The 20062-nt window shown below is 39.4% G+C and overlaps 1 protein-coding gene across 1 annotated transcript in view; it reads left to right on the top strand.

The window, feature by feature from the left end:
- Nucleotides 1-19081, top strand: part of GALNT16 (polypeptide N-acetylgalactosaminyltransferase 16) — a 199989-nt gene extending 180908 nt beyond the window's left edge. Inside the window, exons 14-15 of the mRNA XM_083348504.1 lie at nt 271-387; nt 17853-19081. Of these exons, the coding sequence (XP_083204630.1) occupies nt 271-387; nt 17853-17990 (255 nt within the window). The 3' untranslated portion in view covers nt 17991-19081. The remainder of the gene's footprint in view (nt 1-270; nt 388-17852) is intronic.
- Nucleotides 19082-20062: the final 981 nt, after the last annotated feature.

Raw genomic sequence — 20062 nt, 5'->3', positions numbered from 1 at the left:
GGGGGGCGGAGAGGGGAGCTTGGCCATGCAAGCGGCAGGCCGATGCGCACGTGTGCAGTTTGATTTGTGCAAGTGGCAGGCCAGCATGCACGCAAACGAGTGCCTGCTGGCTCGCACAAGTTGAGCTGCATGTGAACTCCAGCCAGCCATTTACATGGTCAAATTCCAAATAGGCTACCACCTAGAAGTGGGTCATGACCTGGGGGTTGGGGACCCCTGTATTATCGCCTTATGCTAAATTCTCTTCTTGCTTCTTGCTTCTTCCCAAAGGAGTGGATTTTCAGTGATCCTTTAATCAGGCAGCAGGACAAGTGTCTCTCAATCACCTCCTTTTCCACTGGTTCCAAGGTCACAGTTGAGGCATGCAACCAGAAAGATGGCAGACAGGTACAGTATTGCACAGACTTTGCTGACACTTGAGTGGCTGGGCTGTTTTAGCCTTAATTTTTACAATGCATTTGGAAGGATGATTCACAGGATCTGAAGACGAGAAGCCATCTCTGATACTTGATATATGGTCTGAATGTCATCCATATCCTGTTATACACGGTGAAAGCCTTTTACTGGAAAAACACTTGATAGATTTGCTCTGAGTAAATTGTTCTCTCTAATTAGCCCTGAATGGTAATGTGAAAGAACTTTGCAAACTGCCTCAGAGTTCACTGAGGTTGGGGTTGGTGTGATGCTATAAACATTCTTCCTCTTGATCAAGCATGAGAGGCAGGCTATTTACTTGTTTTAGTAAAATGTAGGGAAAGCAGAAATGATGCACTTATAAACCAACTGGAAAAGACACACATTCAAATGCATTAACCGGATAAAAAAACAGGATCTTAGTAAAATGCAAAGGCTATCCTCTGTCTTTCATTCCTAATTTCCTCATTCTTTGGTAAGAATGCATGAATGCAGTATTCATAAATGATTTGAATTAGAATTACCATCATCCCCAGTTAGCAGTGTCCAATGGAAAAGGCACATAGAAGTTGTAATCTTACAATGTCCATAGGGACATAATATCTTCATTCCTGAACTAAGAAAAATATACAGTGTAACATTTTAAACTGTAATGTAATTGGAGAGGAATCGGAAACCAACCAGGTTGATGTCTGGACTGTTTTGGTTTTTTTAAGGGAGTTGTCATATGTCATGCTATGCACTTTTCTTCATAAATGAGCCCCATCATAATTCCACTGTGCTTAAGGAAGTTGATATACCCAGAAAACTTGGTACCAAAGTGCAATCTACTCTAGAAGCATATAAAAGAATAATAAATGATAAATATTAATATTTCTTTTACAAATCACAGTATATTCAAAACCTTTCACATAATTAATGACATTGAAACAGATCTGAAGCAATGAATTGGGTTGCTTTTTTTATAGAAGATCTTATACTTGGGGGGAAATGATTCCTGTACCAGAAGAACAACCTCAGATGGAGACATCTGGTTTCCTGCTATATGCATATGGAGAGGTAGTGCAGGCAATGCTTTCAACCTTGAAACTCGAGTTTCTGAAATTAAGAGTTAAATTTTGGCGAGGTTCTTTCTGAGAGAATTTATCACATTTATGCAGCCACCCATCGCACAGAATGTGAGGTAATAAAAATGCATCATAAAAACTAACAAAAAACATCATACAATTAAAAACATCAGTCAAAGTTATCAACAAGGATATAGCAGACAAAAGCAATAATCAATTGGCCACCATTTTCCACCACTTCCTGATATATAATTCCCTCAAGTATTAGGCCTGGTAGGTCATGGCAGGGCTTCATTCAGAAGCCATTATGTCATTAAAGACCAAATTGATGCCTCCCACTAATGTCATCCCATTCTTCCCCAGAATATCCTGCACTGTGAGAAGGGATAAATCCAGTTGCATTCTGGAATGTGTGTGTGTTTTTAAAGCACTTCTGGTGTGTAGTTTCTGAGAAAGGTTTGTGGTGATTGCAACTACTACCACATTGTTATGTCGGGTTCGCGGATCGATGAGACACAGGCATAGGTGTGTGTGAGCGTAATCTTTATTGGATGGTAGTGTGGTCTGAACTGCCGGACAATGGTTACCTGGGCATGCTTTATACCTGCCCAGGTGAATACCTGACCAATAGGCACTTATCTGTGATTGTCAAACAACTGTGATCACCTTGATATTAAAGTTAGAAACCTATTTGATCTAGTTGTTGGCAAAATTTAGGAATTATGAATGGTCTCTTCTTTAGATCCAACACTATCAATTCTTTTCAAGACATTTTAATCAATTGTGGGTCTTGGAAGCATTGTTTTTAAAATCATATAGTGGCCGTGACTAGGGGGGCTTTCGCCCAGGTTTGCCTGGTGCGCCAGTTGCAGCCCTATCTGGACCGGGATGCCCTGTGCACGGTCACTCATGCGCTCGTGACCTCTCGCCTTGACTACTGTAATGCTCTCTACATGGGGCTTCCCTTGAAGACCACTCGGAGGCTCCAACTGGTACAGAATGCGGCCGCGAGAGTTGTCTTGGGAGTTTCCCGGTACTCCCATGTTACACCTTTGCTCCGCGAGCTGCATTGGTTACCAGTTGTCTTCCGGGTGAGGTTCAAGGTCTTGGTTATGATCTTTAAGTCCTTACATGGCATGGGTCCGGGTTACCTCGGGGACCACCTGCTGCCGGCGTCAACTCCCCTCCGCCCTGTGCGTTCCCACAGAGAGGGCCTCCTCAGGGTGCCTCCGGTCAGGGAATGCCGACTGGCGGCCCCCAGGGGGAGAGCCTTCTCTTTGGGCGCTCCGGCATTATGGAACCAACTGCCGGTGGAGCTCCGGATGGCATCAGACCTCCGAACTTTCCGTCGTGGCCTGAAGACCCATTTATTTGAATTAGCTGGTCTGGCCTGACGGGGGATTTGGGTTTTAAATTGTTGTTTTAGAATTGTATTATTGTTTTTAACTGGGCATTGATTTAATCTTTTTTAACTTTTGTATTGTATTGTATTGCTATTTATATATGCCCTGTGAACCGCCCTGAGTCCCTAGGGAGAAGGGCGGTATACAAATTAAATAAAACAAATAAAACAAACAAAATCTTTAAACCGCAGGAAGGCTAAGCAAACATTCTCCAAGAGAATTGGTTAATGTGAGGTATCTCCAAAAGCTGTTAGAATACACATGTCATGAAAGCTCTCAGAGATGAACTTAGGGCTACATGTGATTTACCCTGCAGGCGATTGCTACATGTGTACTAGCCAGCCTTTGAAGTAAGCCTCCAATAGCCTCTTAAGGCCTTTCACAGAATCTACTTTCCAGGCTGCAGTGAGGATTCTTGCAGCAGAGCTGAGCAGATCCTTCAGTTTTTCAGACAACTGACACTGCTGGTAATGCTGCCTACCACCCTTGGCTGATTTTTTTTTAATGAAGCATCATATCAAGTCCACCTGAGGATAGCAGCCTACAGTTTCCAAGATTAAGATGGACCAGGAGAAACTATCTCAGTTGATTGGATGCTCACATTAGACATAAGCCACAATTTATAACCATAATGTCTGGATCCATATCTTATGCTGAGCTACAAAAAAAAGCGAATCCCATTATGGCTTTGGGCAAGTGTAAACCCAGCCACTAAACAGTGGAAGAAAAGTAATTTTAAAGCTCAGAAGCTACTATAAGAGGCCACACTGTGGTATTACTATCTAAACGCTCCTATAAATCAAGGAAGCAAACAAAGCCCATTTCAAACGTGCTCAGGGAGGGTAATGGAGATGGAGACAAGCATTCATATAAATCACGTAGGTCTTGAATATGCATAGAGACAGCTGATTAAGCTGGTGCACAGATGTCTTTGTATACCAATATCTGGTCAATCATATTTTCACCTAACTGCAATTTCTCAGTTGGTTTCAGAAGCATTAGCATGTAAAGTGTTTGCTAATATAATTTGGAAATACCTAACACATGGATAATTGAGGCTTGGTCTGGCTGTGATTATCTTCACTAATTAAAAAAAAGAGGACTCCTGATTTATGCCATTAACTGGGCATTTCCACATACGATCATATCCAAGACCACTTCCAGGTTTCTCATCTGAATTTTCAGGGAAAGTGCAGAATCACCATGCAGAATCACTTCTGTACCACTGTCCAGATTAATTGACTTTGTGGTCCCATCACACATATTACAGATTGATTTTCCTCTTACTTTCCAATACCATATCCATATTCAAATTGAGATACCCAGTGCTTTTTTGTAAAAGAAAAAGGTGCCGGAACTCACGCATGTCATACAACCCGCCTTGCCTACCCTACAAGGTTCCATCCAAAAAAGGTGCCGGAACTCCGTTCTGAGTGTTCTATGAGAAAAAATACCCTGGAGATACCTATCACTTTCCTGGAACATTTATGTGTAAAAAAAAGGACAAAACTATCCACACAGTCATTGAATCAAAGTCTGAAAGCTCTACTTCTCTCCCATGGGTCTCTAATAGCCGATGGTGATAGAACTGGGTGACAGATAGTGAAGAGTGAAACAGAAGCTTTCAGCTTTTGAAATTACAGCACCCATGAAAAATCAGAGCCATAGAGGCACTGTTTCCGAAACCCAGTCTTGGTATTAAGTAAGCAATGTGTCTCCCATTAACTCATATGTGAATAATTTCTGTGCTATTCGTTTCATGTACCATGTGGTCTCCACCATGGAAAGATCATCTCTGGAACAGATTAAGACAAGGAATAGCTACAATACACAAACTAGTTTCCTAAACATGGCAATGGGCTATATCTATTGGTTTTTTTATTCCCACTAAACTTTTTCTGTAATTGTATAGAATTCCCCCCCCCAAAAAAAAAATTCCTCCCTGCTACCTCTTCAGCATCCCATGTTGAAAGCTATTGGATTATAATGTTCTCAAAGCTCCTATCACAACAGCAGTGCAGGAATTCAAGAGAAAACTGATGTCTCAATTGGTTTGGAAATAGGGTTGGGACAAAGCTATTAATAATGTGCAGTCTATCTGCTCTCTCATCCACTAAGTAGCAAAGAAGCGAGATTTGTATCTCACATAATGAGTCACACAAAGTCCTAATCATTCTCCTGTGCTGTTCAGTGTTTACGTAACACAGGGTCTTTAAACTTGGCCTTTTTATGACTTGTGGACTTCAACTCCCAGAATTCCTCAGACTGGCATACCGGCTGAGGAATTCTGGGAGTTGAAGTCCACAAATCATAAAAGGGCCAAGTTTGAAGACCCCTGGCATAACATCACTAAAGAGGTCATTTGAAATGTAGTGTCACGATATAACACTCAACTCTATTTCTTTTTTACCTGTAGCAGGTCTCCATAGTTGCTTAGAACTAGGGATGGATTGGATGAAGTCAGACTAAAAGTGAATTTAGCTAACATGGAGGTACTGGGTTTCCCAGGTTTAGAAATTAGAAATTTGCCAGTTTTAATGATGCATCTCTCTCTCTCTCTCTCTCTCTCTCTCTCTCTCTCTCTCTCTCTCTCTCTCTCTCTCTCTCTCTCTCTCAAAAAAAAAAAAAAAAAAGCAGGTGTATCACTTGAGATTCTCCCTAATTTCTGTCTCTTGCTAGGAATGCAGTTGATCTCAATAGCATAGAAAATTTTTAGCCACAATCCTATTTGAATTGGGGCAACATAGCTTGGATCCATGCCCTTAGAAACCTCTTTTGAGTTTTATAGCTTATATGAGATGGTTTAAAAGCTGCAAATGATGCAGAATACAGCTGATAAATTGTCAAGTGGAGAGGCAAAATAAGAGTATGTAACACAGGGAGCCTGCCCACAGCCTGGAGTCCAGTCCTGACAAGCTCAAGGTTTACTCAGACTTCCATCCTTCCGAGGTCAGTAAAATGAAGGCCCAGATTGTTGGGGTCAATATGCTGACATTGTAAACACCCATAGAGTGCTGTAAAGCACTATGGGGTGGTGTACAAGTCTAAATGCTAAATGCTATTGTTATTGCTACTTGTGTTGGCTGCCCAAATGACATCAAACCCATAAACAAAATAGAAGTTGATGCTCTTGTAAGGAAACAGGTTTTACTGAAACAGAAGCTGCCTAAAGGAGAAAGAAACATTTGTCTCATTTAGGACTAGAAAGATTGGTATGAATCCATGGAGGGAACCAGCATTGTCACTGAACTCCAAATTATTTTTCTAGAGATCTCAGGACTCAGAAAGGCAAAAGCAAAAAAACTTCTTCCTTTTTTTTGTCTCATAGCAGATGCTCTCCCTCTGAAAAAGTATCTGTCCACCTTCCCTGGATAATTCATTAACCTCCTGCTCATCTCCATTCAGTTTGGTTTTCCCCTCTTTTCTTTCCTTTGCTGTGCTGAGTGATTCCCTTCCTCAAATATCCCTTCTGTGATCTGTTCCTTCATTTTTCTCATCTGCTATTTCTCTTGGAAGGAGGATACATGTGTGTGTATGCAGATAAAGGATTGATTAATTTTATAAATTAGATTTTACAGGCAATTAATTTAATCAGTAGTTACCAACTCTATTAATATTATTGCTTCTTTTATTCCTGCCATTTTCTGAATACCGTAGGTTTCTGACCAGTATGTGGGCACCCACCCCCAATTAATCACATTTATAGTGAAGTAGAGAATTCTCCAGAATTCATCTCAGCTCTGATTGATAACATAGAAATTTTGTGTGTGCTTCTACAATAGTCACTTTTTCTAGTCCTAGTAAGAAGGCTATATTTGGTAATGGTTTTTAAGGCCCTACATGGCATGGGTCCAGAGTACCTCGGGGACCACCTGCTGCCGGCGTCAACTTCCCTCCGCCCTGTGCGTTCCCACAGAGAGGGCCTCCTCAGGGTGCCTCCGGTCAGAGAATGTCAGCTGGTGGCCCCCAGGGGGATGGCCTTCTCTGTGGGCGCTCCGGCTTTATGGAATCAGCTACCGGTCGAGCTCCGGATGGCACCTGACCTTCGTTCCTTCCGACGCGGTCTGAAGACCCATCTATTTGAACAAGCCGGCCTGGCCTGATGGGGATATGTTGGGGTTTTAATGGGGATTTTTATATTGTTATCGATTGTTTTAGCTGGGCTACTATTTAATTCTTTTTAATTTTTGTATCCTGTATTTTTTATATGTGCCCTGTTCACCGCCCTGAGTCCTTCGGGAGAAGGGCGGTATACAAATATAATAAAACTAAACTAAAACTAAACTATATGTAGATAGATTTTGGGGGGAGGCAAAGTTGTTGGTTTTGTTTCAGTTTTCGTGTTTTCTTTATATTCCTTACTATTCCTTACCAACTTCATAGTTCTAGGCCCAAGGCTGGTGCATTTTTAATAATATTTTTATGCAATAAAGCAGGGCTGGTTCTAGGTTTAGGCAACCCAGGGTGTTAAATTTTAGGGGGGTTCTAAAATTGAAAAGTCTTCTGAAATATACAATATGGTCATTTTTTGGTGCTTTAGAATTTTTTTCTAAGTTTTTCAAAGAACACAAAGTTGGTCAAGTGGTAGTAAACAGGACATTAACCAGAGGTTACAAATCACAAAAAAGAAATTATTATAGCTATGGACCTCAAGAATCTAGTAACATTACCAAAGCAAGGCAAAGGTCTGGCATCAAGGTCCTGAGTAAGCAAGTCACATGATTATCAGCTTATCAAAATTATACCCAGGAAAGCAGTAAAAGCACACTGTGTGCACTAATATTTGTATCCACTTAATATTCAAATATAATTTTACAAAATTGTTGCCATATGATAGCAATGGATACTGATATAATCAAAATAATTTACTGTAATTCACAGTATATTGAGTGAAAATGTCTGAGAGAAAAATGAAAAATTGTCCAGAGCTGAAAATTGTAAGTATCAAGCTCAAAAATTCAAAGAAAAGAAAGAAACAAGAGGGTGCCTTGTTTATATGTTTATACATTGTGTTAAACAATGACCTGGATGCCTACAAAATCAGAAGATGAGCCAAACTAACAGGGAGGGGGATCAGAACATGACTGTGCCTGGGGCGTCAAAATGTCTAGAGCCAACAAAGCTATTCGATGGAAAATTTCAAACATAGCTGCGTTAGATTACTGCACTCTGGGTGGCATCTTGAAAAATGGAGCAGCAGGATGGGATATGGGAGGAAATTAATGAAATCAAGCCCATTGTTTGTAGATAGCTAATTACAAGATGCAAGAGTTGTGGAAATGTAGCCCCCCTGTATATAATTTCTACCCTTGGTTTTCATTCTTATTCCCTATCTTGCTTTATGATTTCACTGAACTGAATGATTATTGAAACAGCTGCTGTATTTCAAGTTCTGCAATTAATGGAGGGATTCTTTTATATAATGTCATTCATTAGCAAGAGAACATTTTTCTTGCGTACCCTGCTGTTATGGGCTGCTACCAAAGAAGCAATGAACAGAATCAAATGCATCTGAAAGTGGTTACAGATTAGTGGGGCCCTAATCCAGAAAACTATCATGATCAATTATCTCTGATACGACCAAGTTTTCCTTGATGGTTGGAAGGAAAGGATTATTCCTTGCGTATCACCACATGAAAAGAAATGGGTAAAATTTGAAGGGCCCTCAAAGGCAGGGGTCCTCAACCTTGGCAACTTTAAGACTTGTGGATTTCAACTCCCAGAATTCCTCAGCCAGCAAAGCTTAAAGTTGCCAAGGTTGAGGACCCCTGCTCAAAGGTATTTAGTGTCTACCTACTTCTGCCAGAAGTAGAAATCCCAATGTTTTTCCTTCCTTGCTGAGGTATTTCTTAACCACCAGTTATGAACTGGGTTAGACTGGCAGTAAAAACTGATAAATATTTTCAGTTAATTTTTCTGTCTAATGGTGAAACAAACCCAATCAAACTAATACAGGTCATTTTTAACACAATGTATAAACATATAAACAATGTTAAAAGGCATGACAATAAAATGATTCTAATCCTGGATTAATTTCTCCTCAAGCAAAAGTACTTTTCATCTGATTATTTTTCAGACTCTTCCCTCACTGTCTTCAGAAGCTGGGTCAGAATATTATTGCCTTCCTAAAAATCAGATTAAAATGATGGGGGATTATCTCTGGATTATCACAAATAATACAGATATTATAAATACAACTGGCCAGAATGCCTTAATGTTAGCTTAGAGGGACAGTCTACAACAGGGTTGTCAAACTCGCAACGTTACATGACATATCACGACTTTTTTTCTTTTTTTCTTTATTATAACTTTTATTAATTTTATACTATTTACATTCAAATATTTGTGAAACAATACGGCGGTTGGGTAATCAAAAGTAAACATTATCAAATAAGAAGTTATTTGTACATAGCTCAGGTTACATCAACAAAAATTCCTCTCCACTTCCCTTAGTTATAACACAGTCAAATTAATCAAATTAATACATTTCTAATTGTGACCTAGTCAATTAAAAGAATATATTTTCACTAATACATATCAATATCCTGCTTTTAGGTTTTACCTAATTGCAATAAAATAATCTAGAGTAACCTATAATAAATAGAGGAAAGCTTATTTTTTGGATAACCAACATTTCCCTATTTCAATAAAGAGTAATTATCCTGTCTACAAAACTTACATTGTTCATTTCGAAACATTCTTATTTTTTCCCATAACATCTATTTATTATCTTAACAATTCACCACTTATAACAGAATATATTATATTATATCTTTCCAAATTCTATAATATATATCGATTCTAATAACCAACTTTCCTTTAAAAGTTAAATACAAGATGAGTTTCTGTCTATATCATTACAACTAATATATTCTATATGTCGTCTTAACCATTCATCAATTGTTAAAATACTATCTTTCGTTATATCATTCCAAATTCTATAATATAGTTCAGAATTATATTCTAGAAGCTTAATTTTGTTTTCCCTTACAGATCTGAAACCTAAATGTAAAATCAGTTATATTTTTTAGAGATTCCCCTTAATCCATTAAATGATATTTTTAAACTCTATCCTTAGAAATCCCAAAAAAGAGACAAGTTCAGTTTTTTAAATCTAACTCTTGCCTTCTTTTTGTGCCAATCAGGCTTCCCTTCTGGCATCTTTAAATTCTCAAATGTATCTTCCTTTCTTCCTATACCCCTTATTTGAATCCAGGGAGAGCATCCAAATGTCAGTTTTGCAAAAAAAGTGTCCCCTTTGTATCCTTTGAAGTTTTGCTTTAATAGTTCAGTTTTTGATGATTGATGTAATATAGTTGTCATTAGATCAGTCAGGTCTTTTTCTTCTTCCAGTTCCATCTGGGTTAGGTAGAAAGTAGTAGCTGGTGTTGTGGTTGTCGTTTGATTAGCTGAATTCTCAATATAGTGTATTTGAAGGCCTTTAATGTCTTCACTCTTAATGTTGTTTTCTTCCGGTGCTATTGCTTTTTAAGTTGTAAGTTTTGTAGTTGACATTGAAATTTGGACTTTAAGGTTCTCTGTAAGTTGCATTTGTAGTTCTTTGAAGTCTCCTATTTTAGTGTTAGTTTCCATTTCTTCTATTTGCTCTTGGATTGTCAATTCCTCATTTAAGGTCATAGTTTGATTTGGTGGCTTTAAATTGTCAGATTTTTCTTGCAGCTTGGCTTTAATTTGCTCTGTCATTGCCAAAATTGTGTCCAGTATCAGCTTGTAGTTAAGTGGTGGGATATAATCATCCATTTGTTGTTGTTTGCAGCTAAATCTTCCATGGAGGCTATTGTAATAAGAGTCAAAGATTGTCCACCTCCAAAAGCATTGTTTTCAGTGCCAGGTGTTCCCACACTTATCTTTAAAAATGAATTCAAGGACAGCTCTGTTATTCAGTCAGCTCTCACAGTAGAAAAGAAATTTACTTGCTGTATCAAGTTTCGCCACAAGATGTCATCAATAACATACAGAATGCAATGTAAAAAATTTTTTTCCAAATTAATATGAAACTTTTATAGCATTAGTCCATATTTTTTTTCCTTAATTCATATCTTAAAGAGAAAATAGGGTAGTAGATCCCCACCAAAAAAACCAGGAGCTTTTTAGTAAATATAGATAAAATTGCTTAATTTCTTTGCTGAATCACTTGATTTTCTTTTAAAATTTGTTCCCCAAGTAAATAATCGTCATTCTTTCAAAAAAATGGGGGTAGAAATTTTCAGAAAAGTCCCACAGGAAAATGGTTAGGGGAATAAGAAAGGTCAAGTCTCACCCAGGTCCTCCAGATTGCTTCTTAGTGCTAGATGGTGCTTTTGGCTTTCAGCAGGGAGCGGCTTAGTGATCGGCCATCTTCATGGCCAGTCTCTTCTTTGGGCCAAAGGAGCTGCTCCAGATTCTAGCAGAGGGCTGCCGCCCTTCCACAATCACAGGGAGGGCCTCCTCATGGTAGTCGCCCCTCCAAGGCGATTTTCGACCCTTTTCAAGGGCCTCCGAAAAAGAAAGATCGGACGGCAGGGAGCAGACTCTTCCTGCACATCTGGAAGCGCCGCACGCGCAAACCAGAAGCCATGACTTTTTTTCCATTGCTGGCAATGGGGTGGGTACAGTTTCGCCATGATGCATCTGGCCTGCGGCCCGGCAGTTTGATACCCGTGGTCTGCAAGAAAGACTAGGAGCATCTAAATCCTGAGTCCTGAGTCTCAACCATTTCATAAAGCTAAAACAAAACAAAACCCGATGGAAAGAGAGACCCTTCAGAGAGACTATGGGGAATCACCTTATATTAAGTGATCAAAGAAGCTCTAAAATTGAATTAGAATTTAAATTACAGGTAATTCTCAAATTATAACCATTCATTTAGCAACTGTTTAAAGCTACAACAGCATTGAAAAAAGCAACTTACAATTGATCCTAGCACTTACTACTGTTGCAATGTTTCCATGGTCATAGGATCACAATTTGGATACTTGGCAACCAGCATGTATTTATGATGGTTGTAGTATCCTAGTGCCATGTGATTACCATTTGTGACCTTCCTAGCTAGCTTCTAACAAGCAAAGTCCAAAGGGGAAGCTGGATTCCCTCAATGACCATGGTGATTGGCTTAATGGCCATAGCAAAAGTAGTTGTAAAATCAGGCACAATTCAGTTGAAATGTTCTGGTCCAATTGTGGCCATAAGTCAAGGACTACCATGGTCTCCAAACAATCTTTCTTAAATCAACAAACAGAATCGCTGATCTCCAATTTTCCTAAAGAAACACGACCTCTAATTAACACTATTAAGAGAATGTTCCTGTACCTATACAAAAAGATTGCAGGCAATGTAGAAGAGTTTGTCTTCTTAATCTATTTATAAGGCTTGTTTATATCATCTCTCTGCTGAAAACAAAACTCTTTTCTAATGTTGAGAGTTTTTCTCCAAGAAGGTTTTCTTCCTGGCATAGCTAGCCTGAATTTGTATATTAGATCTCACCTGGACAATCTGTGTTCTGTTTGTTATGGAATTATTTAGATTGTTATAATAATTTACATTTCAAAATTTTAGGCTGCCCACCTCTGGGAAACTTAACATATACATATTATGATCTTTATACTGACCTTTATTTAGAAATACTGTATTCAAGTATTTCTGAATACTCTGAATTCTGAATTCAGAGCCGTGGTGGCACAGTGGTTAGAATTCAGTATTGCAGATTAACTCACTGCTCACTGTCAGTAGTTCAATCCTGACTGGCTCAAGGTTGACTCAGCCTTCCATCCTTCCGAGGTCGATAAAATGAGGACCCAGATTGCTAGGGGCAATATGCTAACTCTTTAAACCACTTAGAGAGGGCTGTAAAGCACTATGAAGTGGTATATAAGTCTGTGTCCTACTGCTATTGCCATTGCTATTCATTTTGCTCTTGAGTGATGCTGTAGTAATTGGAGTGCAGTGTAGAACTTGCAAGGGACCACTTTGGTTTAAGACTGGGGAGGTAGGTGCAGTGGTGGGATTCAGCCAGTTCGCACTAATTCAGCAGAACCAGTAGCTAAGTTTTTGTTGCCCAGGCCCAGAACAGACTTCTGGAAGTGGCATCCACACAGACAACTGGTTGTTCACATATTTGAATCCCACCACTGGGTAGGTGATGTCCTTGGGCTCCAATGTAGCCTGTTTGTGCCTGCAATATTATCTCGCTGCTTGGTTTTTAAACAATATTTGGAATTAAAACAATCAAATATGAACTTGGCATGTTTCAAAGCCTTAGCATCTTGCAAAGCCCCACTATAAAGTTGAAGACATCTGGCAGTTAACTCACTTTCTAATCAATGGATGCTTTGCAGTTGGTCATTGTAAGCCATTTTGTGAAGGGATGCTCCACTTGCTAGATTAAGAGCTCTAAATCGTGGTTAAACTTGCCTAACTTTGTGAAACCAGACTAATGTTTTCCCCCATATATGTATTCAGCCTGAATCAGTCCATTGTGGATTATAGACTATCATGCTGGTCAGGTGTGGACTTTAATAGTAGTTAAAAAGGTAAAGGTAAAGGTTCCCCTGTACATGCGTGCTAGTCGTTTCCAACTCTAGGGGCCGGTGCTCATCTCCGTTTCAAAGCCGAAGAGCAAGCGTTTGTCCAAGGATGTCTCCGTGGTCATGTGGCTGGCATGACTGGATGCCAAAGGCGCACGGAACACTGTTACCTTCCCACCATAGTGGTCCCTATTTTTCTACTTGCATTTTTACGTGCTTTCGAACTGCAAGGTTGGCAGAAGCTGGGACAAGTAACAGGCGCTCACTCTGTTACACGGCACTCGGGATTCGACTCGCCAAACTGCCGACCTTCTGATCGACAAGCTCAGCGTCCTAACCCACTGAGCCACCGCGTCCCTTTAATAGTAGTTAGCTTCCCACTATAGAGTTGAAAGACATCAACTGGCTTAAAATATGCCAGTTGGTCTCTATGCCTCAGGAAGAACTAGAACTCAAGGTCTCCTTCCTACTATTAACTACAACACCAAATTGGCACCATTACCAACACACAATTTTGTTTAACAAAACTTAAATTTGTCATTAAATTTGTTATGGCCATACACTCCAAAAGACTCTGGCAAAAGTTGGTAATGTGCATTTTTCTTACATGCTGCAATATGACATACTGCATACATGAAAGCTATTAGGGTAAATTTAATCCACAATTATGGCTGCAAGAAAATAAATGTGAGGTGTAATTGATACATTATAAATTGTACATATATTTATAATGGTGTATGTAATAAATGAAAGATTGAGGGCAAGAGAAGAAGGGGACGACAGAGAATGAGGTGGCTGGATGGAGTCACTGAAGCAGTAGGCGTGAGCTTAAATGGACTCCAGAAGATGGTAGAGGACAGGAAGGCCTGGAGGAATGTTGTGCATAGGGTCGTGATGGGTCGGACACGACTTCACAGCTAACAACAACAAATGTAATAAATAATCTATATACATATAAAATTATACATATAAATTGCTAGCAGTTACTTCCAAATTTTGGAAAGGTCTGCACACACGCTATTTCTCTCCAGCAGCTGAGATCACATCATTTCCATCTGCTGTTGCTATTTATTCATGTGTTTGGTTAATACCCTGCTTTTCTGTCCCTACAGCATTCAATATGATTTCAACTTCAATGAGTGGATTCCTTAAAGAAGCCACAACTTTATCAGAGTCTTCTTTCATGAGTAACAGTTGCAATAGCAGTAGCACCTAAGTCTGAAGCATTGGTGGGGGGGTTTCATTTCAAAGGATGCAGAACAACTGCTATTTAGGCCATAGCTATTTAGGCTAATGTGACTGCAGCCTGGTGCTAATTGCAGCTACTCAATGTATTGGAGAAGTGAATAAGCAGGCACAGCTGGGGTTTTTTTCTAAAAAAAAAAAGTATTAAAGACAAAAGCTAGTAAGGGCCCTTGCCCCTCGATATTTATAGCATTTAATATCTGCATACGTATCTGCAGCCAGAATAAAAGATCCTGATAGTCTAAAACAGCTTAGATGCTAGCCTGAGAAGAATGACTTAGGAGGAATACCTACTGTGCGCTAGCATTAATGTAAAAAAAAAAAACATCAGGTCAACTGAATGGTGCTATTTGCTCCTTGCATTGTGCTCTATCAACCTATGAATTTCACCCATTCAATAGAAGCTACCGATTTGTCCCTTGTTGCCCTTGTCAGCCAAGCACACGAGACAAGAATCAATTTTATACCTGTGGGATGCGAGGCTACCAAGAGTATATTGTCATAAAGCATCTTTTGTCTTGCTAAAGAAGATGATGTAGAAGGCTCTGCAGAGAAGAGGATTCTAAGCATTCAGCCACAGAACACTCTCATCTTCTTTAGTGACGATGCCACACAATTTGCATTTTGGAATTTCATCTAGACCCGAACTAATATTGTGATTGCTATTTATTGTAAAGTTTCATTATGCTATATTAGCTGACTTTCAAATACATAGGAAGAGTGAAATGCAAATCCAGCTGCCTGGGGCAGAAGGGATTGGGCTTCTGTTTCAGGTGTCCATTTCACAGAAAATATGATTTAGGTAAAGTCCCAGGGCAGATGAAACAGTTAACTAATCTCCAGCTGTTACGCAGAAATACCTGTGTGCTTCCTCTCTTTTCTGCTGCCTTTTCTCAGATCAATAAAACAGGTGGAGGCTTCAGATAGTGCTTACTCATGGGCTGATTTGTACGAATGAGTTGAATCACAACCACAGAAACCATCTATTGTATTAATGTCAGTTACTGTATGTTGTTTGTAAGTTAATCGGCTAAAGCTAGATTAGCATTAATTATGAGAAACTTATGTAGAACTGCAGCAGGCACCAACAACAGACAGCAACACCAAACACCCTGCCCGCCCCCCCTGAAGCATGTCAAAGGTTGAGAGAAATCTCAGAAATGTGGGGTAGAATGGGACATCAGATATGCCAGAAAAAAAGCAGAGTTCCTCACACATTAAAAATTCTCAGAACAGCCCTTCAGACTGCTGGAGGTAACCCATTCCATAATAAAAGGGCATTTTTAAAAAGCATATTACTCTATCCCCGACCCCATCTTCAGTCTTGCATAGGAAACATTCTCAGCCTATCCATTTGGGATGAATGAACCAGATGGTTGGTTCTACGCAGTGCTTTTTTTGTAAAAGGAAAAGGTGCCGGAACTCACACATGTCATACAACCCACCTTGCCTACCCTACAAGGTTCTATCCAAAAAAGGTGCCAGAACTCCGTTCTGGGTGTTCTATGACAAAAAAAAGCCTTGGTTCTATGTGAAAATTCCAAGAAGCCAACTGTATCAGTTGTAACTCTTGGGTAGATTTGGAAGATAGCCTCATGTTCAACACATTGTGGTAATATAGCTAAGAGGTTATGAGGGTATGGGTGACAGCTTCCAGGACATCGTGCTTAAGGAAGAGATGCAACTGGTACACCAGTGGAAACTAGTTAAAGACCTTCCACACTATCTAGGAGGACCTTTAGGCAGATTTGCTACTTTAAGGTGGGCTTCCCAATCCAGAATAGTAAAATGCTAGATGGCTTCTGGGAAACAGCACTTTAATTTTACAGGGATTCAATCTCGGAGTCTAGCAGATTCTAGGCTCCAGGCCAGGACTTCCAATATATCTGTCTCATCCTGGGAAGTGATTTATAATTAAGCATAACTGTGATCCAGTGAATGTCTTCCGCATGGCTTTACATCAGCACAAAATAATATGGGGGGAGAGAGATGAACCTTGAGGCCCCACAAACTCCCCTATTGCCACTGCCCACTAAGGAAGAAACAGAACAACTAAGAGCAGTGCCCCACCTTGCAAGGGATCCAGAATAATACTATGGGGTAATGGTGCTTAAAACAATGCATGTTATTCACCAGAGTAATCCAAACAATTTCCTCCTCTATCCTGGCAAGAATCCTGAATGAAAAGATTCAGACAATCAGGTTCCTCTAGCGCAAAATATACTTGGAGCTCTGCCACTATCTTGGCAACTTTCTGGAGACCCAGCAATAGTGATCAAGATTGGTGAAGAGAGTGCATCTTTGTATGTACTCAAATAGCTATCAAATTATTAAAAGGAGGGTATGTTGCCTCATTATTGAAATTTCCAGGGAAATATGCAGATGCTTTCCCTCTCTAGATACATAGAAATCTATCTAGGAAAGCATTGGGTCCCCACATGTGCCCTTATACACCAAAGGGTCTGTCCTAGCTACAATACAGTTGTATTGCAGCTGTATTATATAAATGTACCTTAATATCAGTTGGATAAGGTACATGTTAAAGCATGCCAGTTCACCAAAAACACGATTTACAAAGGAGCAAAAGCAATCTAATGTCAGTGGTTTAAAATATATATCAGTTTATTTCTAAATTTCTTACCTAGAACTCCAGGAATCCAAACTCCTTAATTGTTCCACCCTTTAAAGGAAAACAACCTTGATGTTTCCATCACAGACTGGCTAATGGACTTAGTGCTCCTTTATCATTAAGACGGTTTATTGAAAAATAAGGCTGTTTCATGGATGGATTGATCCTGAATCTGAAGTAAAATCTCCTTCATTCAAGCTCAATTCTTTTGTGTGGTTTTCCTGCTCACTATATGGGAGTGGTTTGTTTTTGTGGTCTTAAATAAGTGGGGGTTTTTTTTTAAAAAAAATCAAATTCTCAATTGCATTTTCCTGTCTGTCATCAAAAAACTAACCAATTCTGACTGGCTTAGTTTGCGAAGATCAGCCAAGGCCATGAGATTAGAAAAAGTCCTAATCAAAATGTAAAATGATAGTGTGTATTAAAGAAGAAAATGAAAAATTTCCTGAATTATTACTGTTTCCATTAGTAAATGGGTATTTGGGGGACATGTAGAGAAAACAAGAAATGAAGGAAAGGAGAGGACACATTTCATATGCTATTGTTTTTCTTTCTTCTTTTTCCCTTGCAGAAATGGAAGATGAAAGGCAGCTTCATCCAACATTTTGTCAGTGGCCTATGCTTAGAAAATGAGTCCAGCAGATTAGTGACCAACATCTGCCAGTCGGATATTCTGGGTCAACAGTGGGAGCTGCTCCAAGCCACATGATGGTTGCCCAGCATCTTTTGGTTCTGATACTTTTTGCATGAGACTCTGGGAATGGAAGGGGCTAGGGTGGGGTATGAATTCTGGTTTTCTTTAAACCTAAATGTTTTGACTATGATCCTCAGCCAATAACCATTTCAGATGAAATGTCACTGTTTTTGGATTTATGTTAAAAAAAGTCAAAGCTGTTTGGCAACATCAAGTCGAAATGGCCCATCGTTTCCCACTTTGAGTAACAGTGGGAACTGGGTGCAGAAGAATCTATCACAGTAATCAATATGTGTTTAAGTCTGATTGACAGCAGTTCCCTTCCATTCCTTTGTCTCCAGAGAAACCTGTGGTCTATGATCCCATGGAGTTGCTGCAGTTGGCATCTGTGACTATATGCTTGATGTGAACTCCTGATGAGTTTGCTTGATTTCAGACATGTCACCTCTCATTTTGCATGTGTCTCATACTGTTTGATTTATGGAAAGGATGGCAACAAAAGGGGAAGGGCTAGGTTATGGAAAAGTGCATAATTGAGGAAAATTGAGGCAGAGATAAAGCTTTTTTGTTTTTTGTTTTCTGAATGTGTTTGATTATTGAAGCATGTTGATATCATTCCTTGCAGAGAAAGAGTTCCTTGGTTTCTCCGGCAGGCAGAATTGATAAAACGTCAGGAAGAAAACTAAACCAATCTTCATCAAGAAAGATATGTGCTATGTTTCTGTTGCTTTAAAAGCTGAAGCACAGAAATATTGTTAAAAAGTACATGAACAAAGGGTCCCTTGTTCTGCCCTCTGGAGAGAACACATATTATTTCCTTCTGCTTTCATCAATATGTGCTTGGCATACAATTGTGAGGAAAAGGCAGCTCATGATAATAGTTCTGTATTTTTGCAAACACAGCTTGGGATGATGGCCAAAGGGTCAACTTGTACTTGTACTTTTACACTCAGTCCTTTTAGATTAATCAAAATTGGATTTCTTCCTAAGGGCCTATCACCTGTTTCTCAGCCTAGTTCTGCTGGAAAATCTTTTGGAGCCAAGCCCAAAGCAAAGCTCTTTTTCGTTCTTTGTGTATGTGTTCATTGAAAACATGAACTTGGACTGTTGGCCAGTATCTTCACAATAATTCCATATCACCCAGCAAAGTGCAAAAAGTGTCACCGTTGGTGCCTTTGCTGATGGCAGAATGGCAGTGCTTGCTCTTAATTCATTTTTAAAAAGCAGTTTTTTTATGAACATTTGCTTGGGAATCTCAGCTGAATAGATCAGGAGGAGTCTGGTAGCACCATTGCTAACTAATGATGTTAAAAGGCATAAGTTTTCAGTTGCTACATCTATCATAATGCATCTGATGAAGTGAGCTGCAGTTCACAAATACTTATACCTTTTAATAAAATTGGTTAGTTGGAAAAGGTGCTACCGGATCTCTTCCGGTTTTTGGCTACCACAGGCTAACATGCCTCTCTTCTTACAAAATCAACTTGATAAAGTGAAAGTTGCTTCTAAATAAATGCACACAGGATCGAACTAAACATCATCTATATGTCAATGGATCTAAGCATTGACTACATTGGTTGAACATCAGCAAAATGTCAACCTGTTCACCAACCGAAGAAGCCACATGCCAAGGTCCCAGGTCTTAGTTATCAAATTTGAATTTCAGACAACATACTTGGTGGGCTTTTTCTGTTAATTGTCAAAATATTATGCTCTCTTCCACTCTGATTTGAAATAGGAAAGTAACAGAAGACATAAGCAACACTTAAATGGTCATTATGAGTCTAATTAATGAATTGATCATTTGCACAATACTGTAGGAATAGTCTCTGTTATCAATCATCTCTAATATAAGAAACCATTTCCATATTGACAAAGGTAACACCAGGATTATTCCAACAGTATCTCCAGGTCAGATAGATGCAAATGTGAAGGATGAATATCACTAAACCTTAGGAAAGTCCTCCTCTCATTTTCTAATTATTTCTAATGGGTTACGTTCGACTCTCATTTTGGTGGATGCCGTAGTGACCTGTAAGCAGCTCTTCAGCCCATTTCTGGGAGGAAACACGAAGAGGGTAGGAGGC

This window comes from Vipera ursinii (assembly GCF_947247035.1).
Source record: "Vipera ursinii genome assembly, chromosome: 1".
NCBI classification, from domain to species: Eukaryota; Metazoa; Chordata; class Lepidosauria; order Squamata; family Viperidae; genus Vipera; species Vipera ursinii.
This window is presented reverse-complemented; position numbering and strand designations above follow the sequence as displayed.